This window comes from Leucopleurus acutus, assembly GCF_964270905.1.
Source record: "Leucopleurus acutus genome assembly, chromosome: 3".
NCBI classification, from domain to species: Eukaryota; Metazoa; Chordata; class Mammalia; order Artiodactyla; family Delphinidae; genus Leucopleurus; species Leucopleurus acutus.
The window spans coordinates 112,019,695-112,040,991 of record NC_139145.1 but is presented as its reverse complement, the minus strand read 5'-3'; the positions used below and the strand labels follow the sequence as shown (position 1 = coordinate 112,040,991).

Genomic DNA, 21,297 nt, shown 5'->3' with positions numbered 1-21,297 from the left:
GAGAAACCCCAATTCAGAGTCAGGGTCGCCCAGAGGTGGTGAGAAGGTGGGCAAACCAGGGTGGTGGCAGGTAGACAAGGCCAGGCAGATGATGGGCAGGGTCTGCCATACCAGCTTTCAGCCAGCACAATCCCCCCTGGGATCAGGTGTCAACATTAAAGTTCTAAAGGAAGGTTCCCCTCCCCAGAAGAGCAGAAAACCACACTGGTTTAGAGGCTTGTTATTTTTAGTTCGTTAACATCCAGGGGAGATTGTAGATTTGCACAGATTTGGGAAGATTGGTCAGCATCTTTGCCTCAGTTTCCCACTTGACAAAATGGCCCAGATCTAACCTAAATCTACACCACAATTTCAATTAAAATGTTCATCTTCTGTAGTCAACAAGGCAGGAAACAGGCTGCTTTTCCTTTTCTTGAAAATCATTAAGTCAAACCTTAGGCTCTTATTTTTGAGCCTAACACATCCTAAGCCCCTTCTTTATGAGTCCTTCGGTCTAGGTATTAAATTTTATGGGGTTTTACTCCACTCTGCAGTATTTCCACTTTCCTTTTAAAAACTCTGGCCACTGTTAGGAATACACTGTACTGATTACAGTGAGAAAATTACTCTCATAATTCTCTTTACCCTCAAACTGTGTTTACTGAGTCAGCCTTTCCCAATGTCCTAGAGTTCCCTTGGCCATATGTAGTATATTATAATTATTACCCTGCTCTCCTGAAAGAATGAAGGTAATTTCCAAGGTGCCTAAACTATCAACAGGGGTTAGTTTTAAAGTGCCAGAGAATCTGACTTATTGCCTCACAGACGATTTTTCTGTTCTGTAGTCTAGTCTTACTCATACAAATCTCAGTCTCAAGATCTGTGTCTCAAATGGTTGTTAGTATAGGTGGGAGATAGTTCCAGGCTCAGCACGGTAACCAGCTACAGTTTGGATGTGTCTTTCAGCCCAAGCCACCAGTGACCCTTCACTGATAACCAGTGTTTCTGGAGAGTCCTTATGTAGCAGTTAAAAACTCAGGCTTGAGCTGACACTGCCCAGGTTTGTGTCCTGGGTCTGCCGCTTGCTACCTGTGTGACTTTGGACAAGATACTTAGATTCTCTGTACTTTGACTCCCTCAAATGTGAAATGGAAATAATAATGATTGTAACTGTGTTGCTGTTGAGGGTTGAATTAGATAATAGGGTGGTTAGAATATCATCTAGCGTGCGGCAAACTCTCACTAAGTCTCAGTTACGATAATTACCTCAGGAGTTGTTCACTAACCTAGGGAAAATATTGACTCTCCTAATCATTTTTTAATGTGTTTGAGTAGAGTCTATAAAATCTTGGTAAAATATCCTTATGTCCCAATAGCTTACCTCTCCAGGAGGATTCTTGCATCATCGGGTGGTAACTTTTTGTTCCTAAGCATTTGCTGTGTGCCACATTCCACTCTTGGACACTTCTGCTTAAGCTGTCACCTCTTTACAGGGGGTTCCCAGACCTGCCCGTCTCCTAAGACTCAATCAGGCGCCAGGGTCTCACCTGTTTTTAGATGCTCCCCTCTTTTTTTTTTTTTTTTTTTGATAAATTTATTTTTGGCTGCGTTGGGTCTTCGTTGCTGTCCGCAGGCTTTCTATAGTTGCGGCGAGCGGGGGCTACTCTTCGTTGCGGTGCGCGGGCTTCTCATTGCAGCGGCTTCTTGTTGCAGACCACGGGCTCTAGGCGCACGGGCTTCAGTAGTTGTGGCTCGCAGGCTTAGTTGCTCCGCGGCATATGGGATCTTCCCGGACCAAGGATCGAACCCTTGTCTCCTGCATTGGCAGGCGGATTCTTTAACCACTGTGCCACCAGGGAAGCCCGAGATTCCCCCCCCTTAAAGCCCCTCTCCCTGTGTTTCATTGGTTAGTATCTCCTCCATTCGCCCAGACTTCTGTTGGCTGTTCTGTGTCTCCCCCAGAGCCCTAGGTATTGAGGTGCTCAGTAATTGTTGAAAGAACACGAGCTATAGTCTCCTGTTCAGAGACTGAAATGTAAAAGTCTCACATTTTCTGGGCTCTGCCTCTTTGAAAACAGGGTGGTTTCTTTTTTCCAGTCTTCATCCTCCTCAGCCCTGCTTGATGAATTGGAAAACGAAAACTAACCTAAGTAAGCTGTTGCTGGGATAACTGCAGGCCCTCTTGGGTGCCGCGGGGTTCACTCATCTTACCCCGAAGCTCCCTGGCTCGGGCCCGGCTCGCTCTACACCGCCCGCGGGTCCGGGAAAGGCGCTGCCGACTCCCGACGAGCCAGGCGACCCGGGAGCGCCACCTTGTGGGCGCCTTGGTTGCTGACTTTGCCAAGGAGCCGGTGTTCCTCCACCACCCAGTATTCTGGTTTCCCATTTCAGGACCTGGGGAAATGTAGCCAAAAATGAGATTCTAGATAATTATAAAATGGCGGTCAGGCAGACTTGTTGTGAATAATCGACCTCTGGGTTTAAATAGGGCAAGTGCCTTTTAGCTGATTCAGATTTCTTTTCATTGAGTAGTAGGTACTATGCTTTTAAACAGGGATTTTTGAATGGCCAATTCTGGATTTTACATGCACTGGTGAAGAAAGAAAAATTTACGTTCTAGGTTGTACATCACAGGGTTCAGATTGTTATCAGTTTTTGAGGAGTTGTTTTTTGCATGAATTGTTTTTAATGGCAAAGTTTTGTTACTCAAAGTGTGACCAGCAAAACCCAGGAGCTCGTTAGAAAATTAGAGTCAGTCCCCATTCCAGACCTGCTGCACCGGAATCTGCGGTGATTTGTGGGCACGTGACAGCAAAGCGCGGGTGGAAGTAAGGTGGAAGATCTGTGCTCTTGTCCCCGCGCAGCCCCGTCCTTGTGTGCCTCATCTCGCCCCACGTGATCACATTCTGTCAGCCTCAGCCACCCGGGTGTGAAATTGGATCTTGGTTCCCGCCTTACCTGCCCCTGGGTCGGCTGAGGAAGAGCTGAAATCATATACAGAAGGTCACTTTGAACCTGATAAAAGCCTGTGCAAGTGTAAAGGAAAACTATGAGTGAGAATTCTTACATTTCATACTCAGCCATCATTAGCTAATCTACTTCATATTAGCTGCATCCTCAGCAAAGCGAGCATTCACCTGTAACCATTTGTTGTGCTTCAGATAGTGTCTGGGCAGATTTCACCAAGTTTTCAAAGGTCTCTCTTAGGCTAGTCTTCCCAGAGCTCAGAATAATCAAATTACATTCTGTTTTCTTTAACAAGACCTTTCACAGAATTTGCCTTCCTGGGGTCTCAGAAGCATTCCTCTTGTTGAGCCCAGGTTCGGGCACAGTATGGTGCTTCGGGATGCTTGTTGATTAAACCACTAATTAGCCCCCAACAAGGTCCAAACACTGGCTTGATGTCCTTCACACTAATCCATTTATGATAATCAGATTATTTGCATCATTGAGAGATTCAACATAGCAACAGGATTCAGTCATCTCAATAATAGATATCAAATATCCATTAAGCAAAGACTCTTGGTGGCTGAGAAATCCTTTGGTAGTGCATGAAGATTGAAGTAGGTGAGATCATTAACTGTTTATAAACATCGTTCCCATTACCTTTGAAACTGGGGGGGTGGGGACAGACAAAGGAAAAGAGCAGCAGCAAGGTATGACTCTCTCCTCCTCGCATACATTTTAAAAGAAAAGCAATGCCAAGAAGCTCTTGGACAATAAGTAGGTGAAATTTTAGGAAAACATATCAACTGAAGGTGTTGCCTGGGGCCCTAGTGTCTCCTGTTCTCGAAGAAATGGTACTGATTGTCAAACAGTGAAAGTGAAATATTGAGAAAATGAATGACACTGTTCACCATCCTGAGGCTCACAGATATTCAAGTTAAGTGAGACTTTTGCATTGTCTACAATTTGTGAAAGTATGGACTTTATGTTCCTAATTTACTAAATATAGTAAAAGTATGCTGTTTTCTTTTTATTGGATCCATTGCAATTAGCAATATTCTCTCTAATCATTTAAAAGAATTCAGAATGTCAGTGCTTCAAAATTACTTTTCCTAAAGTTAAAATGTACTTATAATGGGTAACTTTATATAAGAGGAAAGATAAACCCTCATGCCTGCATGTACCAAGATAGTCTGTCAGAGTCAGATCTTGAAAGCAAGTCATGGCGGCATTCAGTTCACCTCTGAATACCTGACAATCCCAGGATGCTGCCAGTATGCTGTTGGTATTTTATGAGAATGCATGTAACAAAAGAACTACAACTTCACCTTTTTATTAACTTTTTGCTTTGAAAATTTTCAAATCAAGAGAAAATGTCAGAATTAAACAAAGTGCACGGATACACATCTGGAATCACTAATAGTTCACATGTTTACCACATGAGTGTTCCCCCTCCCTCTCCTTTTCTCTCTCACATTCTCTCTCTCCTCCCCTCAACCCAACAAAGAACAAGGACCTGCTCTGAAACAGCCCCAGCAAAATGATCAAATTCAGGACCATTTAACATGGATAGGATGCTCTCAACTAGTACATAGTTCTGACTCAGTTTTTGCTAGTTGTCCCAGTAATGCCCTGTGTAGCAGTTCCCCCTCGATCCAGGATCTAATCCAGGCTCACCTGCTGCATTTAGCTCTGGTCCCTTTGGTGTCCTTTAAACTGGACCAGTTTCTCAGTTTCTCTTTGATGACATTAACATTTTTGGAGTGTGCAGGCCAGTGCTTCCTCACAATGCAGGTGCGAGATTACGCATTTAGGGCAAAAATACTAAGTGATGATTCTTCACGGAACATTACCTTAGTGGGTCCATGATGTTGGTTTGCTCCATTACGGGTGGTGGCAACTCTGATCACTTGGTTCAGGTGGCATCTGTCAGATTCTTCCTTTGTAAATAATAAATAATCTCTAATGGTTGCATTGTGGGAGGAGTACTCTGACACTATTAATTCTGTTTCTCCATAAATTGCAGCATCTATTCATGATCGTTACCTGATCCGTTATTACTGCTTTGGTCAAAAATGGTGATTTTCTAACTCTTATATTCCTTTGCATTTATTGGAAGTCCACTGTAAAGAATAGTTTTCTCTTCCACCCTCTTTATGTATTTCTCTATTTATGTATTTGTTTGTGGGCATCAGTAGTGACTTGCAGGTGGTTTTGATTCAGGTGCCTATTACTTATTACTCTCATTAATCATTTTGGCGTTCATATGGTACCAACTTTGCTGGGTGGGTACCCTTTCAATCTCACTCCTGTGTTTGTTTGTCACAGCCCCATTGGTGTGTATCATTTATTCTTTAGCATACCTGTACTGAAGTTCTTCATTCAAGTCACTGCCCAAATGACAGATTTTATTCTTGCAAAAATCTTTTCTTTAGCTATTGTTATGCCCCAGTTACTGATCTTACTCATGGACCAATGGGAAACCAGACAATTAAATCAGCCCTTATAGTACAGTAAGTTATGATAGGTTGTACCATAGGAACACCAAGGAAAAGCTCTTTGTCCCACTGGGTCAACTTAAGAAGGCTCCTGGGAGAAAGTATATCACCTCCTAGAGCTGAGAGATGAATAGAAATAAACCTGGGGGGAGGCAGTGTTCCAGGCTAAGGGGCACACATGTCTCTTTGAGGAATTCCTATCCCCCAGGGAGCCTAGCGGCAGGGCCCCATCCCAAACCAATTAAGTCAGAATCTCTGGAGGGGGAAGGGTCTAGGGCCCATACATTTTAATTTCCATAAATTTGTCACGAGGAATGGTGTCATGGAGCTAAACCCTTCAAAACTAAAATTTAAAAAGATCCATTTCATTTTATAGGATTTCGAACTCAACAACGAACTAAAGATGAACGTTCTAAACTTGCTAGAAGAAGTTTTGCGAGACCCAGATCTTCTTCCCCAAGAACGGAAAGCCACAGCGAATATCCTGAGGTAAAGGCAATTGTAGGTGCCTATTAATCACACTGGTTGATTTGTGCTGTGTTCATAGAAAATAAGATCCTGTCAAACCAGAAGGATGTATATTAGACTCCTGAGGGGCAGCAGGGATTCTGTCCTCACTGGGAAAGCTGCCTCGGGAAGACTTTAGACTGGGTGACATAACTTGTGTGCAGTACAATCGCTCCTGTTTGTGTGGGCAGGTGGTGGTTTACTGTAGAACCAAAAGCCTGAAGATGCTCTCCTGCAGGTCCAGCAGGCATTGCAGAGGTGTTTTTTTCTCATGTGGGTTCTAAGTGTCTATTACAAGTTCATGTTTATGAGCAGGGTTGTAGTGTTTCTGTGGGAGTCTTGTGCACCTGGCTTGTGGATGTGCCGTCATAGAGCAGCTATGCGTTTTCTTCAGCTTGTTTCACTGGTCCTGGACCAATTTTACTGTCAGCTTCTTAGGTGGAGATTTCCACATCAGGTAGGTTGTATAAATTTGGACCCCACACTTCAGTTTGACAAAGTCTTGTACTTCAGGTTTCCCACCAGAGGCTGCTTGTGTCTGTCATTACACCAAGCATCCAAGCTTGGTGTAACAAACTTTCTTATAGCTTCTCGAACAGATGGGTGGATTTTTTCCAGTCCACTTTACATGAAGAGGGCAGCCATCCATGTCTCTGTATGGACATTTCAGTTACAGCTTTCCACCTCACTATATGTCTGTCCCTACACGGGGTGGAAAGCCCAGCCCCTATCTGCCAGGGCCTGGTACTCCTTCACCGTTCTGATTTCTACTTCCCTCTTCATTCGCAACCTCTGGAAAGACCCCTTCCTTTCTTCTATGCTCAACTCTATTGTTGTTTCTTCGTTATCCACAACGTTTGTGTGTAGAAGGGAGTCCAATTTAGCTCAATCCACCATGCCTTTGGAGGCCCCTCCCTGATGCAGCAATGCAAGATTCTGGTCTGTAACATTTTGGCAATTGGACTACAAGTCATTCTTAGTCCCATTAGCTCAAGATCCCATAGCCAGATCCTTCTTTGGTCTGTGGGCTATTATGGGTTGAATTGTGTCCCCCTCAAAAGTATGTTGAGGTCCTAACCCTCAGTACCTGAGAATATGACCTTATGTGGAAATAGGGCTATTGCAGATGTACTTAGTTAAGATGAGGTCATACTGGAGGCAGGCAGGCACCTAATCCAATATGAGTGGTGTCCTTATAAGAAGATGCCCGTGGGAAGACAGAGGGAGACACAGAGAGAAGGCCATGTGAAGATGGAGCAGAGATTGGAGTGATGCAGCTGCTAGCCAAGGAATGCCAAGCATTGGCTGGCAAACCACCAAAAGCTGGGGAAAGGCAAGGAGGGATTCCTCTCCAGGTTTCAGAGAGAGCATGGCCCTGTGGACACCTTGACTTTGGACTTCAAGCCTCTAGAACTCTGAGACAATGAATTTCTATTGTTTCAAGCCACGTAGTTTGTTGTACTTGTTTAGGGCAACCCTAGGAAACTATTAAGAGCCTTTGTCACTTTTTCTATCCTATGAAACATCTAAGTGAGCTTAGGGGCTCAGTTACTATGTTTATTTTCAGATTTTAAAATTCGAAATACATCTTCAGATAAAGCCTGATATCGGTGGATGAGTGGTCATATCTGTGAGTGATTGCTGTTCCTCTTTTCTCCATGTGAACAGTTGATTATCCTCCTTGTATTTAAAACATTGATAATTAAAAGCTAGTTTCTGAAAGTGTGTGCCCCTAGGGACGTTTGACTAAATAGCTGGCAGGGAAATGGGAGTGGGGTGGGGCTCAGACTGGGAAAGACTGTCAGGATTGGCCAGTTTGAGGCCCTCATGTTGCCTGTCCCATCACAGCACCCATGCCAGATATCACCAATCAATCCTGAGCACTTTCTTCCTGCACCCGCAGGTGAGCTCAGAACTCAGCTGATTGGCACTACTACTTCAGATGAAGATTACTTACCATCTCAGGTCCTTATTATTCATCAGGCTTAAGATGTACAAATTATTTTTGCTGAGTAAGTGACCTGAGAATTAGAAGTGTAAGACTGATAAGGAATGGAAATTGTAGTAGATGGTACAGCCTGGGGGTGTAACACCTAGCAGAGTCTGATTCTAACTTTTGCAGGATGTCACAGGTTTAAATCTTCGCTCAGCCACTAATAGCTGTCAAGTTTCTTAATCAATCTCAACCTCATTTTCCTCGTTTATAAAGTGGAGCTATCAATACCTTCCTCACTGGGTTGTTGTGAAAATCACATGATATAATATGTGTAAAGAGGCTAACACAATGCCTGAAACATAATTAGTACTCATATTACTGCTACAGGCGTTGTTATTATTATTATTAGAAAGCACTGACAGTAGCTCTTGGGAAAAATAGTTTCTGCCATCAAGCCAATACAGCCCAAGTAAAACCAGGCTACATCTTTGTCAAACTCAACTTTCCTTAGGCTTCATTACCTTGTCTATAGAAAAAACATGATAATAACATGATAAAAAACATGATAAAAACCTATAATGGATTATAATCTGGAAAAATATTGAATCACTATGCTATACTCCTGAAACTAACACAATATTGTAAATCAACTACACTTCAGTTACAAAAAACTAATTTAATATTGCACAACAATATTAAATAAATAAACAAGTGAATGCAATTTAAAAATCATTCAAATATATACTTTAATCCGAGTCCAAACCACTGGACTAACAGAGAACCTCAGACCCCAGGGACTATTCATCGGAGTGAGGTCTCACGGAGGTCCTCATCTCAGCACTAAGGCCCAGCTCTACCCAAGAGCCTACAAACTCCAGTGTTGGAAGCCTCAGGCCAAACAATCAGTAAGACAGGAACACAAGCCAACTCATAAAAAAAAGAAAAAAAGAGACAGCAAAAAAATATGTCACAGATGAAGGAGTAAAGTAAAAACCTACAAGACCAAATAAATGAAGAGGAAACAGGCAATCTACCTGAAAAAGAATTCAGAGTAATGATAGTAAAATTGATCCAGAATTTCAGAATTAGAATGGAAGCACAGTTTGAGAAAATGCAAGAAATGTTTAACAAAGATCTAGAAGAACTACAGAACAAACAAACGGAGATGAACAACATAATAACTGAAATGAAAAACAGACTAGAAGGAATCAATAACAGAATAACTGAGGCAGAAGAACGAATAAGTGAGCTGGAAGACAAAATGGTGGAAATAACTGCCAAGGAGCAGGATAAAGAAAAAAGAATGAAAAGAATTGAAGACAATCTCAGAGACCTCTGGGACAACACTAAACACACCAACATTCAAATTATAGGGGTCCCAGAAGAAGAAGAGAGAAAAAAAGGGGGTCTGAGAAGATACTTGAAGAGATTATAGTTGAAAACTTCCCTAACATGGGAAAGGAAATAGTCACCCAAGTCCAGGAGGCACAGAGAGTCCCATACAGGATAAACCCTAGGAATAACACACCAAGACACATATTAATCAAACTAACAAAAATTAAATTCAAAGAAAAAATATTAAAAGCAGCAAGGGAAAAACAAAAAATAACATACAAAGGAATCCCCATAAGGTTATCAGCTGATTTTTCAGTGGAAACTCTGCAGGCCAGTAGGCAGTGGCAGGATATACTTAAAGTGATGAAACAAAAAAAGCTACAACCAAGATTACCCAGCAAGGATCTCATTCAGATTCAATGGAGAAGTCAAAAGCTTTTCAGACAAGCAAAAACTAAGAGAATTCAGCACCACCAAACCAGCTTTACAACAAATGCTAAAGAAACTTCTCTAAATGGGAAACACAAGAGAAGAAAAAGACTCACAAAAACAAACCCAAAACAATTAAGAAAATGATAATGGGAACATACATATCGATAATAACCTTGCATGTGAATGGATTAAATGCCCCAACCAAAAGACACAAATGGCTGAATGGATACAGAAACAAGACCCACATATATGCTGTCTACAAGAGACCCACTTCAGACCTAGGGACACATACAGACTGAAAGTGAAGGGATGGAAAAAGAAATTCCATGCAAATGGAAATCAACAGAAAGCTGGAGTAGCAATACTTGTATCAGATAAAATAGACTTTAAAATAAAGACTGCTACAAGAGATAAGGAGGGACACTACATAATGATCAAAGGATCAATCCAAGAAGAAGATATAACAATTATAAATGTTTATGCACCCAACATAGGAGCACCTAAATACCTAAGGCAAATGCTAACAACCATGAAAGGAGAAATTGACAGTAACACAATAATAGTAGGAGACTTTAACACCCCACTTACACCAATGGACAGATCATCCAAACAGAAAATAGATAAGGAAACACAAACTTTAAATGACACAATAAAACAGATAGATATAATTGATATTTATAGAACATTCCACCCAAAAGTGGCAGAATACACTTTCTTCTCAAGTGCCACAGAACATTCTCCAGGATAGATCACATCTTGGGACAAATCAACCTCAGTACACTTAAGAAAATTGAAATCATATCAAGCATATTTTCTGACCACAATGCTGTGGGATTGGAAATCAATTACAGGAAAAAAGCCTGTAGAAAACACAAATACATGGAGGCTAAACAGTGTGCTACTAAATAACCAAGAGATCACTGAAGAAATCAAAGAAGAAATAAAAAAATACATAGAAACAAATGACAACAAAAACACAACGACCCAAAACCTATGAGATGCAGCAAAAACAGTTCTAAGAGGGAAGTTTATAGCAATTCAATCTCACCTCAAGAAAAATCTCAAACAATCTAACCCTACACTTAAAACAACTAGAGAAAGGAACAAAGAAAATCCAAAGTCAGTAGAAAGAAAGAAATCATAAAGATCAGAGCAGAAATAAATGAAATAGAAACAAAGAAAACAACAAAGATCAATAAAACTAAAAGCTGGTTCTTTGAGAAGATAAACAAAATTGATAAACCCTTAGCCAGACTCATCAAGAAAAAAAGGGAGAGGATGCAAATCAATAAGGTTGGAAATGAAAAAGGAGAAATCACAACTGACACTGCAGAAATACAAAGGTTTATAAGAGACAACTACAAACCAACTATATGCCAATAAAATGGACAACCATGAAGAAATGGACAAATTCTTGGATAGGCACAATTTTCCAAGACTGAACCAGGAAGAATTAGAAAATATAAACAGACCTATCTCAAGTAATAAAATTGAAGCCATAATTAAAACTCTTCCAACAGGGCTTCCCTGGTGGCGCAGTGGTGGAGAGTCCGCCTGCCGATGCAGGCGACACGGGTTCGTGCCCCGGTCCGGGAAGATCCCACATGTTGTGGAGCGGCTAGGCCCGTGAGCCATGGCCGCTGAGCCTGCGCGTCCGGAGACTGTGCTCTGCAACAGGAGAGGCCACAACAATGAGAGGCCCTCATACCGCAAAAAAAAAAAAAAAAAAAAAACTCCCAACAAACAGAAGTCCAGGACCAGATGGCTTCACAGGCAAATTCTATCAAACATTTAGAAAAGAGCTAACACCCATCCTTCTCAAACTCTTCCAAAAAATTGCAGAGGGAGAAATACTCCCAAATTCATTCTATGAAGCCACCATCACCCTGATACCAAAACCAGAAAAAGATATCACAAAAAAAGAAAATTATAGACCAGTATCACTGATGAACATAGATGCAAGAATCCTGAACAAAATACTAGCAAACAGAATCCAACAACACTAGCAAACAGAATCCAACAACACATTAAAAGGATCATACACCATGATCAAGTAAGATTTATCCCAGGGATGCAAGGATTCTTCAGTATATGCAAATCAATCAATGTGATACACCACATTAACAAATTAAGGAATAAAAACCATATGATCATCTCAGTAGATGCAGAAAAAGCTTCTGACAAAATTCAACACCGATTTATGATAAAAACTGCAGAAAATGGGCATAGAGGGAGCCTACCGCAACATAATAAAGGCCATATATGACAGACCCACAGCAAGCATCATACTCAATGGTGAAAAACTGAAAGCATTTCCTCTAAGATCAGGAACAAGACAAGGATGTCCACTCTCGCCAGTCTTATTCAACATAGTTTTGAAAGTCCTAGCCACAGCAATCAGAGAAGAAAAAGAAATAAAAGGAATACAAATCGGAAAAGAAGAAGTAAAACTGTCACTGTTTGCCAATGACATGATACTATACATAGAAAATCCTAAAGATGCCACTCGAAAACTACTAGAACTAATCAATGAATATGGTAAGGTTGCAGGATACAAAATTAATGCACAGAAATCTCTGGCATTCCTATACGCCAACAATTAAAAATCAGAAAGAGAAATTAAGGAAACACTCTCATTTACCATTGCAACAAAAAGAATAAAATACCAGGCTTCCCTGGTGGCGCAGTGGTTGAGAGTCTGCCTGCCGATGCAGGGGATGCGGGTTCGTGCCCCAGTCCAGGAAGATCCTATATGCCACAGAGCGGCTGGACCCGTGAGCCATGGCCACAGCCTGAGCATCCGGAGCCTGTGCTCCACAGCGAGAGAGGCCACAACAGTGAGAGGCCTGCATAACGCAAAAAAAAAAAAAAAAAGAATAAAATACCTAGGAATAAACCAGCCTAAGGAGTCGAAAGACTTGTACTCAGAAAACTATAAAACACTGATGAAAGAAGTCAAAGATTACATAAGCAGATGGAGAAACATACCATGTTCTTGGATTGGAAGAATCAATATTGTGAAAATGACTATACTACCCAAAGCAATCTACAGATTCAATGCAATCCCTATCAAACTACCAATGGCATTCTTCACAGAATTAGAACAAAAAATCTTACAATTTGTATGGAAACACAAAAGACCCTGAATAGCCAAAGCAATCTTGAGAAAGAAAAACAGAGTTGGAGGAATCAGGCTCCCCAACTTCAAACTATACCACAAAGCTACAGTAATCAAGACAGCATGGTACTGGCACAAAAACATAAATATAGAATCAGTGGTACAGGATAGAATGCCCAGAGATAAACCCACTCACATGTGGGCACCTAATTTACAACAAAGGAGGCAAGACCATACAATGGAGAAAAGGCAGCCTCTTCAATAAGTAGTGCTGGGAAAACTGGACAGCTACATGTAAGAGAATGAAATTAGAATACTACCTAACACCATACACAAAACTAAACTCCATATGGATTAAAGACTTAAATGTAAGACCAGACACTATAAAACTTTAGAGGAAAACAGAAAAAACACTCTTTGACATAAATCACAGCAAGATCTTTTTTGACCCACCTCCTAGAATAACAGAAATAAAAACAAAAATAAACAAATGGGACTTAACTAAACTTAAAAGCTTTTGCACAGCAAAGGAAACCATCAAAAAAACAGCCCTCAGAATGGGAGAAAATATTTGCAAATGAAACAACAGACAAAGGATTAATCTCCAAAATATACAAACAGCTCATGGAGCTCAATATCAAAAAAGCAAACAATCCAGTTAATAAATGGGCAGAAGACCTAAATAGACATTTCACCAAGGAAGACATACAGATGGGCAAGAGGCACATGAAAAGATGTTCAACATCACTAATTATTAGAGAAATGCAAATCAGAACTACAATGAGGTATCACCTCACACCGGTCAGAATGGACATTATCAAAAAAGCTAGAAACAATAAATGCTGGAAAGGGAGTGGTGAAAAGGGAACCCTCCTGCACTGTTGGTGGGAATGTAAATTGATATAACCACTATGGAAAACAGTATGGAGCTTCCTTTAAAAACTAAAAATAGAACTACCATATGACCCAGGAATCCCACTACTGGGCATATACCCTGAGAAAACCATAATTCAAAGAGACATGTCCCACAATGTTCATTGCAGCTCTATTTACAATAGCCAGGACATGGAAGCAACCTAAATATCCATTGACAGATGAATGAATAAAGAAGATGTGACACATATATACAATGGAATATTAATCAGCCATAAAAAGAAACAAAATTGAGTTATTTGTAGTGAGGTGGATGGACCTAGAGTCTGTCATACTGAGTGAAGTAAGTCACAAAGAGAAAAACAAATACCGTATGCTAACGCATATATATGGAATCTAAAAAAAAAAAAAAAGGTTCTGATGAACCTAGTTGCAGAGCGAGAATAAAGAGGTAGACATAGAGAATAGACTTGAGGACATGGGGTGGGAGGGCGAAGCTGGGGCGAAGTGAGACTAGTGTCGACATATATACACTACCAAATGTAAAATAGTTGGCTGGTGGGAAGCAGCAGCATAGCACAGGGAGATCAGCTCGGTGTTTTGCGATGACCTAGAGGGATGGGATAGGGAGGGTGGGAGGGAGGCTCAAGAGGGAGGGGATATGGGGACATGTGTATGCATATGGCTGATTCACTTTGTTGTGCAACAGAAACTAACACGGTATTGTGAAGCAATTATACTCCAGTATTAAAATAGTAAAAATATATATATATATATATTTTTATATATATATATATATATATATACACACTTTAAATGGGTGGATTGTTTGGTGTATGAATTATATCTCAATAAAATTCTTACCAAAGAAACCCCCATAGTCATAACCCACTTACTGCTATATTGTAAAAGAAAAAAAAGAAATAAAAAACAAATCAAAAAGCAATTCCACTGGTGGGGTGCCCCTTAGCTGCCCACCCAGAATTCTAGTCCCTTGCAGAGTCTTCCAAGTATTCTGAAAGTCTCAAGAAATATGTGCTCAGGAATGAACCCAGTCATTTTCCTGCCTCAGCGTCTTTATTCAAGCTCACCGCCCTGAGGCTACTTGAGGGAGAGACCTTTCAGTGCCAGCACCGTTTCTGTGGAGAATGCTGCCTGGCAGTCTTGTGAAGCCACCATTTCCTTATCAAAAAGCTGAGAAAGATGCCACCTGCCCTGTCCCTGCGCCACCTGGGTCCCAGAGCAGCCTCACTCAACCCAGAGTCTCTCTCTCGTGAAAACAGCTCTTTTCACATCTTACCTGGTTCCACCGTAAGAATTCGAAAGCCACCTGCAGAGCCAAGCAGGGAATAGATGTTACACTATCCCACCTATTCTCCCATCTCTCACCATCTTTCTTCCCATGAAGCCAAAACAAAACCAAGGCTTTGTTTAGCCCTGAACATGTCAACTAAAGCTGACAGATACCGGTGGGGTCACCAGCCCATCAGCTGAGCAGACAGCCAGACCCTGAGTCACAGTTTGAATCAGCTGAGTCCCTGGGGCACTAACTTATCTTCCCAACAAGCCAGTGAATAGATTTGTGGAAAACAAAACAAAACAAACAAAAAATACCCCCTGGTACAAGAAGACAACTGATATTTGATTGAATTTCTCCAACCAAGTAATTCATTCCACTTGCACTATGTATGAGGGTCCCTATCCCAGCACATGAGACTGTGATTATAGGAGGAATAAATCGTGTATTAGTTTTTAGGGGGTTTGATAACTTTACATATCCGATACTTATGTTTATATGTATGAAATGTGTATTTTTAAAAATCATGTCAAAATGATTAGAAAGTAGAGTAGGAAGTAAGACCTAGACAGAACCATCAACTGAAGGAATGTTATCATTCATGAAATCTCTTCATGAAAAAAAAAAGAAATCATGGGGTATATGAGAAAGAAACAGAAATAAAAAGGATTATTTAACAACCTGAAAATTATAAAGATTTTCCTGTTAGTTCATTTCTTAATTTGAAAACAAACAGGGAATTATTTTCAGCTGAAACCAAGAGAATTTAGTATTAAACATTTCCATGCATTCATGGACATCTGCCTTTTTTTAAAAAAAATAGTACCAGAGCATACGTAGCAATGGGCTCCAGTAAGCCCAGCAGGAAGGAAAGTCATGCTTCAGAAAGCATGGGAAGGAAGAGGTGGTCTGGCAGGTCCCAGAAGAAACATGAGATTAAACCATTCACAAGGTGGGGAGGAGAAGAGTCTGAGGCAGGCCATGCCATGGGCCCAGGCCAGCCCGTCACAGTAGCAAGCAAGAGACCCATTCGAGGACAGAGGCCAGTTGCTCTTGCCTCTGTTTTTAAGACTACATGATTTCTACACTTGAAGGGGAAATTTTCTAGTTATAGAATTTGCATAATCCCGTTTCAAGTTTTTAATCTGGTATTGCATTATAAGTGCATAAATATTAAATTGATCATAATGAGTGATACATGTGGGGAAAACCCAGGATCCTGGAGTATTCATCAAACTCTAAGGTAGTCAGAAGACTAGAAGCAAATCCATCCTCTGTTGGAACTGGACCAGGGTTAGAGAGGCCTTCACATCTGAAGGGAACGTTTCTGAACACACCTCCCTTCGAATACAAGTTAGGATTGTGAGTGGTTAAAAAAAAAAAATAGTCCCGATGTTAAAGATTTAGATGCATTCAAGTCATATAACAGTGAGATATAAACATGACACATATATGTAAACACATAATACATTAATGCAGTAAAGTGAAAGCTTTCTATGATGAATCATCCCCTCCTTACACAGTGTCACAGGGATTACTTTATGCTGAAGAAGTTTAATTAGCATAGGTAGTTTGTGGCCCTGTTTGTGAATAAAAACCTCTGCTCAAGATTTTTATATTCCTAAAATACCACGACCCTCCAACGTTGTCTGACCAGCTGGCTTCTGAATCTATGCAGTATAGTGTTTAATGTAGACAACTAACATGCCATAGAATGAAAAGAAACAATGATTGACTTCTTGGATGGTCAACTGGAGTGGGTTCAGTCATGAAAAGGGGACCCACAAACCTCCACAGCCCCAAGCAGCATTAGACTCCTTTTTTTTTGTAGAAGAAAAACTACTTTCTTCAAAGTGCTTCATACAATAAACCAGGTATTCAAATGAACAGGCCAGGATAAATGTTTTGCTTGGTTTAATCGAATCAGTTGACCAGAATCAAAGGAAATCCAGGCGATTGTATCAAGCTAAGGTACTTGATACATCCAGCTAAGGTACTCACTGTGGATGTTTACACGTTACAGGTCAAGAATATTTGACATGTCGGTGTTTAGGCGTAGCATTTATTTTGTTCAGACCCATTAGAACTTTTACACCAAAATGACGTCTGGCTCCTACTCTTACTTGGAGTCAGGGGCCTACCTCTCTTACTAGGTGGATTTTGTTCACCTCCTTTCCTGGCTTGAAAAGGCCTTCAAAGATAATTAGTCATGAATTTCGTTTTTTACTTTCTAATCACTTTTAATTTTGGTGCAAAGTGTTTTTTTGACAGCTGGATCATCCTCATTTATTAAACACATCTCTATGTTGTTCTGAGCTATTTCCTCGGGTCACATCTACCTTAAGAATTCGACTTGCCCTATGCATCTCTTCCTTTTACTTGGCTGTTCCCGAGTTATATCCTTTATAATAAAACTGTAACTATAAGCATAAAAAAAAAAGAAAAAAGAATTCGACTTGACATCACTAATGACTTCATGGGTGGGCATCAAATTCTGGAGCTGGTTCCTTAATAATAATACTGAAAATCTTTTGTATTTTACAGAATGTCACATGCCATTTTATGGCAGAGTATACATTTCTATAGTTATTTTTAACCTTGTTGGGGGTCATGGATTCCCCAAAAGAATATGATGGAAGCAGTCTCCTCTCAGAAAAATGAACATATGAATATATGCAAACATTTGCGTATCATTTTTAAAAGTTTGTGGACCTCTAGAGATTATTTAGTGATACTCTAGGATTAAGAACTTTTGTTCTAAGGGGACATTTTCGAAAGAGATAGCATTTATTTTGATTTACAGGGCAGACTCTTTTGAAGAGAGAAATGTGAGGTAACTGAATGGGACCAGATGTATCTTGGAACATTAGCGTAAGATCGTTGAGGAGAGAAACATTTGATAGAAGCGAAATAACTTCTGGACCATTTCTTTCCAAGCTAAGAATATTGCCCAGCCTCATAAAAAGGATCTTTTCCATGGGTACACATAGTTATAAGGCCACTGATCTCTCTCCAAGAACACAGGCTACCGTAGAAAGGATGACATGCGCTTTGGGAAAGAGTCACTTTTCCCCTGTGTCTAACCCTTAAGTGTGATGTAACAGTCTTTGGAGAAAGAGTTATGTTTACTTATTTTTTCCTCACCTTAATCTTCCCTTTAGCATATGGTGACTTTTTCTTCTCACAAATGATACGGCTAATTGCAGACAAGAGAATTGCCATTCCTGTGATCTAGAAGGATTCTGCTCCCGGGTAAACAGCCAAGAACTTTTGTTAGAGAGAAGGAAGATCGAGGAAAAGGAATTGACCTTTTCTGGTGTGTGTTCTATGCTGAACCTTTGAAGTAGTGCCTTTCATAAGCCTGCTCATGACAAGCAAGAGCAACAGGAAAGCAAACTGGACCGAACCCTGGGCCAGTTAGTCCATTTCTTTGAGCTTTTGTTTCCTCATCTATAAAATGGAGATAATAATGCTTACTTTATAGGGATTTTTTATGATATAGGAGAGAGTGTGTGTCAGATGGTTAGCACATGCCTGGCATGTAATGAGCATACAATTACCCTCCTCAGTTGATTTTGTATTTTCGAGGGTGATAGTTTTGTTTTTATCAACTCAGAACACAATAGAACATCACATCATTGTTGCTTTTTAAAACTAGTGTCTTCCAGCAGACAGGCTACATGGTTGGGCACTGTTTAAATATTTTAATACTTTTAATATGTGATTATGCCTTCATTTTAGGACACTTGAAGTGTTTGGTCCAGATGGCAAGTTATATAATCAGGTTAATTTTCCTGGACCCTGAACTTCTCTTGGACTTGAAAGTATCACTGTCACTCTGGAACCAGCACCCACCTTAACTTATGTATTCAGTTACTCATTTGTCACTGATCAAAAAAAATATTTACTGAGAGCTGAATAACACCACATGTGGGGATACAGTACCAAATGTGTCTCAGGAAAGCCCATCTGGGAAGCAAAGGGGAAGAGTTCACCTGCTGGCTTTCTACCTGGTATTGTTTGAACTCTTCCTACCCAGGAACCCCCCTGAGCTTCTGGTCTACCTATGCCTGCATCTTCTGCCTCAGCATCAGCAGGGAGGGGCCAGGGTAGGGGCTGGAGGATTGTGGATTGGACACTTAGGCCTGTTAGAAACCCTGACTGATAGCAACGCAAGGCACCCAGATTCGTGGCATAGATCCGCTCAGTAACGCAAAGCACCAGCTTACCCTCTGCTTCACTTTCACGGTGGGTGTTTTATTTACAACTTGTGTGTAACAGCTTGGCTCCGTGTTATAAGTCAGCTCTCTTGATGATCCTCCTCTGCCTTTAACATGTGTGTCTTCCTGTTTCCTTGACCCTCTGTCTTCAATTCACGTCTCCACAGCCTCGCAGACCGGAGCCCTCCGACTTCCACCCAGGGAAAACTGAACTGCATTTTGTCATTTCATTTCTGGGATGTCTATTTTCTTTTCATGGAGGGTATTTTGACTTTTTTTTAGGGCCCTTTCACAAGATGATCAAGATGACATCCACCTAAAACTGGAGGATATAATTCAACTGGTAAGTTCAGCCGTGGTCTTATCCTGCACAATTATATGTAAGACTCACCTCTCAAAGGCAAGCACTGTGCCCATAACTGATAACTGGGTTCTGGACTGTATATTCTGTCGCTGTAAACTGTGTGAGAAGAACCAGATTCGGCTTTGGGGTTTAGCAGTTGGTCCATGATGTTAATGCCGGCTGTTATTTCTGAACTTTCTGCCATTTTCTTCATAGCTGGAATCTAGGGTGGACTTTGTACTCCAAGCAGCTGCAGTGAGCTGGCAGGCACCTTGCTTCCGGGTGTGTTTCATTCCCTGCCCTCATCTCTTGCAGACAGACTGTCCGAAGGCCGAGTGCTTTGAGACCTTGTCGGCCATGGAGCTGGCTGAGCAGATCACCCTCCTGGACCACATCGTTTTCAGAAGCATTCCCTACGAGTGAGTGTGCCCTCACAGCAGCAGGGCTGCCTTACAGCTGACATTGTTCCTCAGCAGATGCGTGTGCGCAGAGCTGTGGCTCTTAATCTTATGTTGGATTTGTCCCACTTGAATGTCTTTTGGTTCCACTATATGTTGGAAATATTTATATAGAAATATTGGGAACTCTCAAGATGGTCAGTCTTGTGTTTCTGTATGTGCTACAGTTACCATAGAAGGCGAAGTTCTCTGTCCTCTCACATCTTTGTGTTATAGAAACCGCAATACAGTATAACAGTGGTTCTCAAACTTCATGGTGCCTAAAATCATTTGGGAAACCTGTTCAAAATGTACATCCCTAGGTACCGCCCCCTGCCCCCCCCCCCCCCGGCAGAAATCCTGATTCCAGTAGGTTTGAGGCCCAGGAAACTACATTTTCAATGAGAATCCCAGATAATTCTGCGTGAGCTAAGACTATACTTTGAGAAACACTGATGTTGGGAAATTCTGTAAATTCTGCTGCAATTTTTCCCCCATGTCCATAAATCAGCAGGTTGTTTTGCTGAGCATCGAGACTCCAGAACAGCGTAGACTCCCAAGACAGCGCTTTGCACAGAGCACACTTGGAGTGGGTATCTGCCGAGTGAACGCTGTCACGTAATGAGCGTCCATGTCACTACTGCCTCTTAACTGTCTCGTGTGCAGAGTAAGGGAGGCTCTTTAAGCCCCCTCCTGCTGTCCTAATCAGCAGCTCTACAGACAAGGCCTTTGTTTGGACAAATAACAACTGTTGGCATAAGTCCCCTGTGAAATTATAACTAAATGAAAGGTATGGGAGGGGCTGGGTAAGAGGTATGACTGTGGTCCATGTTGTATGTAGAGAAGAGGACATACAGGATGATGGAGGCTCAGGCATAGCCGTGTTGGTGGTCAGAGCTACAGTAGAAGGGGCAGGGCCGGAAGATGCTCCTGCAGACTTTTCTTTTATGCATTTTATCTTATTTCCCACTTTCAGCAATTGTAGGCCCATCCATGAACATGGGGAAAAAAGGAACGTGGCCCCTTGGCCGTACAAATGAACCCACTGACTATTTGATGACTTGAGTTAGGAGTGCAGTGCCTCTTCCCCCCACCTCCTGACTATCCTCCAGTGCAGTGAGGATTCAGGAGGGAGGGGAGCATGACCAGTATGGAAGAGGAGAAACAGCAAAGGCTGAATCTTTGTGGTTGCCCTTGGTGTGGTCTCTTCCTGGGACCCTTCTCACCTCTCCTCCTCTCTGCTGCTGTGAACATGTACCAATTTTCATCCGTGGAAAAAGCACATCTTTATGTCCAACAGCCTTGCAGGATGGGAACAGTACCACCCACGTCAAGGGACTCAGTCAACATTGGTGGATTAAGAATGTGTCAGAGTA

At 41.3% G+C, this 21,297-nt stretch overlaps 1 protein-coding gene across 2 annotated transcripts in view; it reads left to right on the top strand.

The window, feature by feature from the left end:
* RASGRF2 (Ras protein specific guanine nucleotide releasing factor 2) overlaps positions 1-21,297 on the top strand; it is a 227,838-nt gene that overhangs the window by 192,316 nt on the left and 14,225 nt on the right. For both annotated transcript variants that reach the window (XM_082836364.1, XM_082836363.1), the window contains exons 19-21: positions 5,800-5,912; positions 19,424-19,484; positions 19,800-19,903. In XM_082836364.1, the coding sequence (XP_082692490.1) occupies positions 5,800-5,912; positions 19,424-19,484; positions 19,800-19,903 (278 nt within the window). The remainder of the gene's footprint in view (positions 1-5,799; positions 5,913-19,423; positions 19,485-19,799; positions 19,904-21,297) is intronic.